The 11,118-nt window shown below is 47.1% G+C and overlaps 1 protein-coding gene across 1 annotated transcript; it reads left to right on the top strand.

The window, feature by feature from the left end:
• Positions 1–799: 799 nt before the first annotated feature.
• On the top strand, positions 800–9,838 carry JOSD1 (Josephin domain containing 1). Its single transcript, XM_058022812.1, has 5 exons — positions 800–838; positions 1,239–2,043; positions 7,181–7,309; positions 7,420–7,614; positions 8,836–9,838. Exons 2-5 carry the CDS (start codon positions 1,859–1,861, stop codon positions 8,933–8,935), a joined length of 609 nt encoding a protein of 202 aa, XP_057878795.1. The 5' UTR covers positions 800–838; positions 1,239–1,858; the 3' UTR covers positions 8,936–9,838.
• The last annotated feature ends 1,280 nt before the right edge of the window (positions 9,839–11,118 follow it).

The following is an 11,118-nucleotide window of genomic DNA, read 5'->3' as shown; positions in this document are numbered from 1 at the left end:
CCTCGAAGCGCGCGAAGCCAATGGGAAACGCAGTGCCAGCTCGGCTTGTTTTCCACACATACACACACACAACAGAGCCCTCTCGACGTGTCCGGAGTCCGCTGTCCAATAGGAGACCTGAGCTTCCTGACAAACAACCTCGGCAGCCAATCGAATAAGGGATCCCAAAGGTGTGGGTGGGAATAAGTGCTGCAACAGAGCCCGCCCTGGTGGGAGGGCATTCTCTCGGGCTAGCCAATGAGAATGAAGAGATTTTTTACTGATAACTGTGTCAGCCAATGGAACAGGGTGGGAGTGTGCCTGGCGTTCCTGCGGTCCGTGGGACTGCCTGTCCCGCCCCGTCGTGCTGCCAGCTCCCGGGGTTCGCAAGGGACCCCACCGCCCCTGCCGCCTCGGGCTCGATATAGAAAACCCCCATGCGAGCCCACAGTGTTTAGACCGCCGGCGGGGGCCTCCGGGCACGACGCCAGCGCCAAGGAGGAAACTCCTCTGGCTGAGGCGCTCTGCGGACGGGCAGGTTACCCCTGCAGAGCGGCGGGGAAAGCTGCCTGTCCTGCTCCTCCGCCTAGCCACACGCACGCTTGTGGCACCACCGCCACAGGCGCTGACCTGTGGCACAGAACGAAGCCGGAGGAGATTTACGTTTGTTTATTCAGAGGCTGCTTTCGTTTCGGTCCCGGCTCGTTTTGCCGCTGACGTCGAGGGGGCGGGGCCGACGTCGGCCCGTGCGGGGGGCGGGGGGGCGCGCGCGTGTGTGCGTGCGTGCGCGAGAGTGGCGCGAGCGGGGCCCGGCGCGCGCGTGCGCCGGCGCGGGGCGGCCCCGGGGGCCGAGCGGGCGGTGAGGAGCCGTCGGCGGGACCCGACCGGCCCGGCCCGGCGGGACCCCTCCAACCCTCCCGAGGGCAAGGGCGGGCGTCTCGGCCCAGCGGCGAGCCCCGAAGGGCTGGGTGGGGGTTAGACTGGGGCCTTTCCTCAGCGCGGTGGGCTGCGGGGGTCTCTGGGCCTCGGCCGTGGGAGTCGCTGGGCCTCGGCCGTGGGAAGCGGCTCCCGCCTGGGTCGCTGTTGCTGCTGTTGTTGTTGTTTTGGTGGTGGTGGTTGTGAGGGCGTAGGGCGGGGAGGGGCGGGGTGGAGAGGTGCGAGGCAGGCCGTGGGGCTGGTCCCGCCTGCCCTACCCTCGCTCCCCCGGGCTTGGGGCTGCCTCTGGTTGCTAACGGAGACTTCCCTTTGTCGGAGCGCAGGGTGACCTGTGAGGAGTCGCCTTCCCCGCAGCCTGGACTTGGGCTTCTCGTGGCCTAGCAAGAAGTGGTTTCCTTTCCCGAGCTGTTGGCATCTTCCTGCCGGGATTCAGTCGTTCCCAAAGGAATGGAGGAATGCAGCTGATAAGTTCTTAACCACCCTGTGCTCCTATAGGCAGTACCCGGTGCTGGCTTCATCTTCTTCCCTTTGGCACTTTGGGGTTGGGCCTCTCCTGTTACCTGATCTGGGTACTTTTTTTAGTGGCACTGTAGACCAAAGGAGATGGAAGAAAAGGAACGATGTGATAAATTCCAGCTGGTACCGTGAGACTAAGGAGAATTATATATTTTGACATTTTAATTTTTTTTTCTGTGGGGGGAAGGGAAATACTACATTTTATGGGGTATGGGAGGAGGGAGGTTGCAGATCTTCATGTGGTTTTTAAAACCAGCTGTCAGAGGCAATTACTGAGTAAACTGAAGCACAAGAGGAGGATTCGTAAGCTGGAAGCACCTCTAGCCCACAAAAGAAAGGGGCAGTGGGCTGCTCTTGTGACTGTGGGGGCAGAAACTTCAGCCTCCTTCATTTTTCACCACCTACTCCCCATCCACCCATCGAGAAAATGAGCTGTGTGCCATGGAAAGGTGACAAGACCAAATCGGAATCGCCAGAGCCATCCCAGCAGCCGCCACAGCACATTTACCATGAGAAGCAACGCAGGGAGCTGTGTGCCCTCCATGCCCTCAACAATGTCTTCCAGGACAGCAACGCCTTCACTAGGGAAACCCTGCAGGAGATTTTCCAGAGGTAGGCTGCTCTCTGTACTGGCAGTAGCTTCCCCTTGTCCTCAGCTGATTGCAGGGATTTTTGGGTGTTGTCTGGGGGGAAGTAGAAAGAAAAGGAGGGATTCAGACTGTGCCTTTGAACTGAATGTATCTTGGTTTTTTAACCCCAGCCTTTTTTTTTGTCCCTCCATGCAGAAATTCTTTCTCATTTTACTTGTTTCTTAATCTGTTCTGGCTGCCAGCTATGGGTCCAAGGGTTTTATTGTAGATGCTGTCGTGGTTGGAGTGTTATCTTCCTCTCTACTCACCTTAGTGCCTCTTCTACCTGTCTTCCATATTTTTGCCCCTCACTTGTGTAGATAAATTACCTAGATTTAATAATGGATTTGGGGATTGCCTTGGGGGAATGAAGGCAGCAGAAATGACTTACTGACTTAGTACTGCAACATTTGTAACTTTTTTAGAAATTAGGAGTTTTGCCAAATGAGTGATTCTTATTCAAGAGGTTCAGTGAAGTTCTTCAAATATTATGGGCTTTTTTTTTTCCATGCAGCAAGACTCTCTGTACTCTCTCAAACTGGCTTTAATTTCAGTAGCTGGATGCCTGTTTCCTGTGGCATTGCTAAATGTTTCCCAGGAGCTTCAGATAATTAATAAAGTAGGTTTGAGTTTTACAGGGATGAATATAAATTATTAACGTGGCCTGTTCAATAGCTCATATTTTGCTCAGTGTTTATTTTATGGTGGTTTGATGCTTTATGGAAATTCTGGTGACCCGCTGCTGATGAATCTGTGATGATAAAGGAAATGATGGGAAGGGGCTCTCCTCTGATAGTCAAGGTGCAGACGTTGTAAACATGGTGTAAGTTTTGGTTGAATACCTGTTACCAGCAGCTGCCAGCACCTTGTGTTTGTGAGGAGCTGGAGATCCCACACCATGGCAGCTCATGCTGTGGCACGAGGCAGTCATGGTACCCTGTGCTGATGACAGGGAGCTGTGGCCCTGTTGCAGCTCCCCTGAAAACTGGCAGTTTCATGAAACCGGTGCTTGACTCATCAAACTCATGCCTGTCTTTGGCAGAGAATGTGGTGAAGGACAATAACAAGTATCGGATTGAAATGCTATTTATTGTAGTGTTGCAGATAAAACTCCTGCTGGTGGAGTGGAGCTGGTCCATGGCAGGCTCAAGGCATTCTTTGTCCAGCATAAACACACTGTGGTTTTGTTCCAGAGCAGCAATTGTCAGAATCTTACTCACAGCTGGACTGCTCTTGGCCTGAAGCAAACAAAGGCAGTTCATGTGGTGGAAGGAGTGTGATGATCTAATTAGTTGGCTTTCATTGCGTTTGGTGAGACAGAATTAGTGTGCAGCATGAAACCTCTCAGAAAAAGACTGGATATTAATCTTGCTGGACCTCTTTCCCTAGAAGGGAGAGTTTGTCTTTTATTCCAGCCTGGAGTTGTTCCATCCTAATATTCAGATCAAGATACACAGCTTGATTCAGCCCCATGGCAGTATGGAAATACACATGGATATTCCTCTTAAAAATGGATGAGCTATAAGTTAGCCAAAAGAATTGCTGCTGCCTTTCTGTTTCTGTTGGGTGACTACTTGTGTGTAGCTCTTTGACTTGCCTTTAAGAAGTGTGAATTTAGTTGCCCTTTTTATGTCACTTGTCTTTTCCTGCGTCTACTCACATTCTATGTATTGATAAAGGTGGGATGAATATTTTTAATAACCTGCAAAAATGTTGAGGTCTGATTTTTAAACCTGGTGTTGATAAGGTAACAAAATCACAAATAAACTTAAGCTCTCTGGCTTTTACCACATTCCTTGGAGAATGATTGAACCACATTGCTTAATCATTAGCTTCCCTTTTGCTGCATCCTATTGTGTAAGGCCAGGGTAGTCTGATGATTATCGTCTCAAGCATGTGCTGAAACTTGGTCTGGACACCCCTCCGATTGTGTAGCCTTTCCCTCTTCTTTCCTCTAAAACAAGAAATACATTTTTGATGTTCCTCTGGCTTTTGTTGCAGGAAGTATGATTGCATGTTCCAAGTGTTGTGTGGAGATACAAATAAATCTCTTTGCTTCACTGGAGTCTGCATATTGGGATCTGATTAGGAAAGACAACTGCAGGAATCTTGGAGCCCCTTGTGTTAAGACAACATGTTGATGAAAGTTTCTGATAGAAAGATCAGGAGGATTATTTACCTGGATTTCTGTCCAGCTTTGTCAGTCTTCCTCCGCTCAGTGGCTAGATAAAAAAATACCAAAACAACAGTTTAATTCCTTTAGTGGTCAGAATCCTTCAGCTGATGATTGTGGACCCTGCTTAGGTATGTGTGGGTCAAGATGTTGAGGTGGTTTTTGGGGCAAGTTTGCTCACACATGGCAGTTTCTTGTTGCCCATGCTGGTCACCTCCTCACATTTCTGGGGCTCTGGAAGTTATGTGAAGGAACAAAGATAAATGTGTTCTTTCAGCTCTTGAATAAACTTGTCTGGAAAGTGGAGCCATGAGAGGGTGCTTCTGCAGCCCAAAGGGCTCTCTGGATTGTAAGGTTTTCTGTGCTTGTGGGGATTAGGAGAGTTGGTAGGTTGAAGCAATGATCTTGAGGAATTAGGCATAGCCAAGTGATCTTGCTTTATAGAGATGCTGGAAGAACTGTGACAAGCTGCAGGTTCTGTCTCTGTGATTAGTAAAATACACCCTAAAATACACCCCATGGTGGATATTAACAGCTTTTCCTCTTAGCAGGTATTGTGGACTCCTCTCCCTTCTGCAGTGAGCATGCTTCCCAGACTGTTCTGCTGCAGACTGCTCCACTGCAGAAAAACTTCCAGCTGAAAACAAAACCAAAACAAAGGCTGCCTGTCTCTAGCCTCTCTAGCCTTGGTTGCTCTGAATCTCTCTACTTTCTTGTCAAATGCCTTATGCTGTCAGGGTGTCGCTGAACACTGGGAAGTGAACTCTCCACAGCTGGATAAGTAAGAAAGCTGAGATGACTTCATTCAGCGTGCTGGGTGCACGGGATCTCTCCACCTAACGTGTGCCCCCAGCAGTGTACTAGTCATACAACCAGACCAGGTTATATGCATGAAACCAGTACAAATGCACTGCATTTCTACTGCAAGTGCATTGTATTTCCTGAATACATGCATATATGATAATTGTTTCCATGGATTTATTTGGATATCAGTAGGGGTCTTTTGAGAGTCTTTGGTGGTCATTTGGGAACATCACATTCCCCAAATTTTCCATTTTGGTTCTGGGTCTTCTAATGAATCTTTTCACCTTGAGACTATCTCAAGTATGTTGTCAGGTCACGATGCACTTCTCTTATCATTCTTTGCCCTGGCATTCTATCTTTGTTCTCAAAACTAAGACATCTGCTAGTACATCCCAGTGGCTGATATAGGTAAATAAGGAAGCACTAGCTGATACAAGACTGTTAGTCACAGATGTAGGGAGTTAACATAAAACCACATTAATCTCTGGAATTTGTACAAGGTACTGTATGGTACAAAACTAAGCATTAATCACAGATACGGGGATCAAACACTATTGTGCTAAAGTTAAAAATAATTTTCCACATCTTCCACCACTGCTGCATGGACACCTTTTTAAAGAAATATAATTTGTTGGGTAAGAAAGGCAGGAACAAAGAAGGGCTGCAGGATTTCCAGTGGTGAAATATGCCTGCAGAATATTCAGTATGGTAAAGGCTGAATGGAAAATGTGCAGAAACATTAGGATTTTTGAGGATGCAGTTGACAGGAGGAGGAGGCAGGTAAAATACAGATGTTTGGATGATATGAAATCTGAACTTTGCACTAGCAGAATTAATAGAGTCCTTATCAATGGAAAGATCAACTCATCACAACAGAACTCATCTGAGGCTTCACTTTCTTTGGATTGGCCTTATGTGACGTTGTTCTCTGCTCTCAGTTTCCCCCATGCTTGCTTTTCCTGCTGTCATCTTCATAATAGTACATCCTGTTGTTTTTCCTCCTTACAAAATTTCTTAGGCAGAGGGGGGAACATGAAACCATAAAAGTGGCTAACAGGCTTTTTTGCCACATCTCCATGTTGTGTCTCACATCCATTATCTGAACTTGTGCAAAGGCTGTTACATATTTTTGGCATGTAACCTCATAGCAGCCCACAGCTTCCTCACAGGAGGAGGTGGAGGGGCAGGCATTGGTCTCTCCTCTCTGGTGACCAGTAACAGGACCTGAAGGAATGGCATGAGGCACTGTCAGAGGAGGTCTGGTTTGGATATTAGGAAAAGGTTCTTCACCCAGAGGGCAGTTGGGCACTGGAACAAGCTCACCAGGGAAGTGGTCACAGCAGCAAGCCTGACAGAGTTGAAGTGAATGAATGCTGTCAAGCACGTGGTGTGATCCTTGGGGCTGTCCTGTCTGGGACCAGGAGTGGACTCCATGTAGATCCTTTCCAACTCAGGATATTCTGCAGTTGTATGAATGTGATGGACTCTGGTTCTGCATTTTTAGATGCTGTAGTAATACAAGTGATGTCTAAGCAAACTTACCAGTTGAAGCTGAAGAGATTTGTTTGCACCAGGATTATCTGTTTAGTTACCTACAACAACAGATATTTTTTTACCATCTAGCAACCACAACAGCTTTGGAAAGCTCCCAACCCCAAGTATCTTCACAGCTTTGTGTCTGAATACTTCTTTCATTTTCCAGTGGAGGAGGAGGAAGAACAACCTTTCCTGCAGCCAACCTCCCATGCCTCTTTTTCTTATCCAGTCTTCAGGACTGCTGTTGACTGTTGGACTCTTGACATTGTAATAGCTGCTGTCCTGAATAGCAAACTGGCATTTACTCTGACTGTAAATTGAGGAAAAATCATAATTGAAGCATCCTTCAGAAGTACCAGTTCAAGGGGTCAGAGAGAAAGAGCTTTGTGATTTCTTTTGCATCAAAGGCAGGATTTTTTGGAGGCTTTGTACATCAGAGTTATTCTTAATGCATTACTTAGTTTCCTCAGCCCATTTGATGAGGGATAAGGGGGGCACGGAATAGTTTGTGTTTAAACACAAAACCCCTGGACTTCAAGTTATATAGCAGGTTGTGGAATACAGGTTCAACAAACATCTGCTAAGCAGTCTCCTCTTCTGTTTGCAGGCTGTCTCCCAACACCATGGTGACCCCCCACAAGAAGAGCATGCTGGGGAATGGGAACTATGATGTGAACGTGATTATGGCAGCACTTCAGACCAAAGGCTACGAGGCGGTTTGGTGGGATAAGCGCAGGTACTGAGAAGCTGTGTCATTCTGGAGGTGGCTGCTCTTTGTAAAACTGACAAAGAGATTGAAGTGAAAACACCAGAACATAATCTGGTTGATGTTGTGCGCTCTTTCAGGGATGTTAACGCCATTGCCCTGTCTAACGTGATGGGCTTCATCATGAACCTGCCCTCCAGCCTTTGCTGGGGCCCCTTGAAGCTCCCCCTCAAGCGACAGCACTGGATCTGTGTCCGGGAGGTGGGAGGCACCTACTACAACCTCGACTCCAAGCTCAAGGTGCCCGAGTGGATTGGAGGTGAAAGTGAGCTCAGGTAGGATTTCCTCTAATCTGTCCCTGTTGGAGGTAAGAAGTCTGGCCTTAAACAGTTGCTGATTGAAACATGTATGGCTGACTTGCAATTGTAAAAATTTGAGAGTAATAAGGTTCTTCTGCCTCCACTTGGATTTATGCCCCGTTTGTGTAAAGCCAGGGAAATGCTTTTGGCAGTGATGTCTCTATCATCTTAGAAGAGCTTGACTTGGCCTCTTACGTGTCTGGCTCTGTCTGTGGCAAAGGTAGAGGCCTTTTCTGGTATTAGAGGGGGACACCTGCAACACGATGTGCTGTGCTCTGCTCCCTCCTCGAACATGACAGTATCAGCATTCTTTGCCTATTTAGTAACAATCTGCATGTCTGCAGCAAAAGGCTTTCCAGACTAAAAGTGCAGCTTTATCCCTGAGAGCAGTAAGAGCTGTTTGTTAGGAATCACTTTTCCCATGTAAGCATACACTGCCCTTCTGGCTTGGCTCCCCTTCCCTCTTCAATCTTAACACAAGAAGGTCATTGTAAATACTTTGTAAAATTTCACCTGCGCTTGATTGCTGTTTAGCTTCCATTCCATCATGGCATAAATCCTACTAGCAGCTTTGCTTCCTTGACTGGTCTTGTTCTGAGATAGGGACTGGGGATTGCACATGTGCAGTGTTTGCAGAGCCAGCCGTGCCACTGAAGTTTTGGTAAATTTCTGGGGTAAAGTAAGTCTTGTGAAACTACTGTGCAGAGGTTCTGGTGGATTTTATCCTAGGTGTATCGTTCTTCAGCAATAAATTAGGGCTTTCTTTACTTAGAGTTTTGGAAATCTGGACCAAAAGATATTGGAGGAGATGTTGATTTTTCATGTTTATTGGAAGTAATCCAAGTTTGTTATTAGAAAAAGCTTACGTGCAGAAAAGGGCTAAAAAAACACGTCAAATGACGAAGTGGTGCACTGCTGCTAAGGACATCTGTGTGATGGGGTGTTCTTTTTTTAGAATAAAAAAATTATTTTTCTCCCAGATTTGTTGGAATTATTTAAAGTTAAGATGGGATTCTTGATCTTGAAAATATGAAGAAACTAAATTTGGTTTTAATTCTGTTTTTCTTCCCTTGGGAAATAATAAAGTAGCATCTATATAGACTTATCTCTGTTGAGGTTAAGATAATATTTAATTGTTGTTGTAGATGATGAAGTTCTACATTCAGTAGCCCTTGTTTCTATTTCTCTTTATGATAGGAAATTTTTGAAACACCAGCTGAGAGGAAAGAACTGTGAACTCCTATTGGTGGTGCCAGAGGAGGTGGAAGCACATCAGACCTGGAGAGCTGACGTGTGACCTGGGCCAGCTCTGTCCTCCCACTACAGTTCTTCCCCTTTACCAAACTCCTGATGTCCTAAAACCTGGATAGTGGGTGCCCCAACTCTCTTCGTCTGGAATTTCCTTTGTTAGGCTCTTCTCTTCCTTCCTTGGTGCAATAGGGCAATGGCAGAGGACATTGGGGTGGTGGGTGGGGAAGAACTGAGGGCAGAGCAGAGGAAACTGGAAGCCAATCACTTTAATTGCAAGGTGAATGAGTTGCAGTGCCCTCTGGCCATCTGGGAGGCATCACACTCTTGAAAAACTGGGCTGGGGAGAAGGAGTGCCTGGAAACCCTGGGCTTCCATTTCCCCACGTGGTTCAAGGCTGTGTGTGGTGGGACACTGCTCCCTCCAGGGCTTGTCAGGAAGGAGCAGGGACTGAGCACGCTGCCACCTCTTTACAGTTCTCTCCCTCCAAAACAAATTGTTGTGAAGACATTTGCAATTCCTAAGGGTCTCTCAGGACACTCAGAACACTAGGAATGGTACAGTGCTTCAGCACGACCCTCTGCTTCTTAGGGCTGGTTTGTGCCAGGAATTAAGAAACAATAATAAAACCAGAGTCATCTTCCAAGAAATTCTTCGGGTAGCTAGAGGATTCTTCCCCAGGGTTTCCAAGGATTTATGTATGTGGTGAGTGGTTGTTTGGCAGTATGTGTCTGGCTAAGGTGACATGGAAACAACAAGCACAGGATGACTGAGGAGTATCAAGTTTCTGGACTGAAGAGAAACCACAGTCTGCTTGGGTTTCTTTGTGCTATGGTGGGTTTTTTTCTTTTTTCACTATTTTTTAACAGTTATTTTGGTTTTCTGCATGGTCACCCAGTAGTTTAGGGGCTCCTTGGAGAGAGGAATAAAGCTGAAGAGGTTTTCAAAGAAATTAACTCCCTTTTATTTTCCACTCTCCAGAAGTCCAGCCCACAGTCACAGATGTAATGTGAAAGAGGTCAAGTTAAAAAATAAAAATGGGCTGAGGAGGGAAGCCTTTATAGGCAGTCAGTTTTCCTCATTTATTGCTACCATCTGCTGGTCTGGGAGCTGCAGAGGGTCCACCAGAACTTCCAGGCATTGGAGACACCCTGGCTTGGTAGTTGAACCAACCTCTCCTTTAGCATTGGCCAACAAACATTCCATGAATGGGTGAATTGCTTTTTTCTGCCTTCCATGGGGAAGAGAAACTAGACACAGAGACACTGAGGAATCTCCACCAGCTGTTTCCCAGTCACCCAGGAGAGCTGTAGCTCAGCCATGCCTTCTGTGGCAGGAGGAGGAAATGCTGAATCTGGAACTCCCTTGGTTGTGTTTAGCACTTCCTAGCTGAGCTGCTGGTTGCTTCCATCTTTACATGTGTTGGTTGAACAGCAACCTCTGGCACCTGATGGAGCTCGAAGGATCCTGTTCCATCATGCAGGAAACTCTCATTACTGATGTTTGAGCTGGGGAAAGGAGGGATTGTAATGACCTTTTCTCAGTTATTTTTCTCTTCAGAGCTCTGCAAATGCATGAGCAGGTGCTCGAACCTCAGAGACCACCAAAATGGCACCGTCCCAACAGAGAACAGAGGCCACATGATGACAGGATGATGATGTTTGCTGACCCCCGGACATCTGGCAAGCACATCTGCAGTCCTTTGAGCACAGCCTCCCACAGTCAAGGGCAAATGGCTCTTACATTTTAAAAAGTCCTATTTCGTAACACATTCCAATGACCAATACCAGCTGGCAGAGTTTTTAAACACTTTCCAGGCAGGATGTTCAGCCTGCAGGCATTCTGCTCTTGACTTGAAGCCATTTCTTCAAGAGGGGAAAATATAAATCTCAACAGCAACATTTTCTATGCTGATTGAAGTTGCACTTTGGAGAAAAACCCTGTTTGCATGGAAACTGCAAGCCAATGGATCAGTGCACAATATGCAAAGATGTTTTAAAATACTTTGGGGCTGCTTTCCCGGGGGAGAAACAGTGTGATCCAGCTGCTCAGGTAAAGGGAAAGTGTGTGATCACATCCCTGTGGGAGGTGAGGCTGCTGTGCCCGGGGGTGGGTGAGCTGGTCCAGTCCCACTGCTCGGGAGCAGGGAAGCCCCTCTTTGTTTTCTTGCTTGTTTGGTTTTGTTAGAGCCTTGTCTTGGGTTTGTTTACAGAGATGTATTTTGTTTAACCA

Source organism: Melospiza georgiana, chromosome 4 (genome assembly GCF_028018845.1).
Source record: "Melospiza georgiana isolate bMelGeo1 chromosome 4, bMelGeo1.pri, whole genome shotgun sequence".
NCBI lineage: Eukaryota > Metazoa > Chordata > Aves > Passeriformes > Passerellidae > Melospiza > Melospiza georgiana.
Note: the sequence above shows the minus strand (reverse complement) of the source record. Positions and strands in the feature narration are given on the sequence as shown.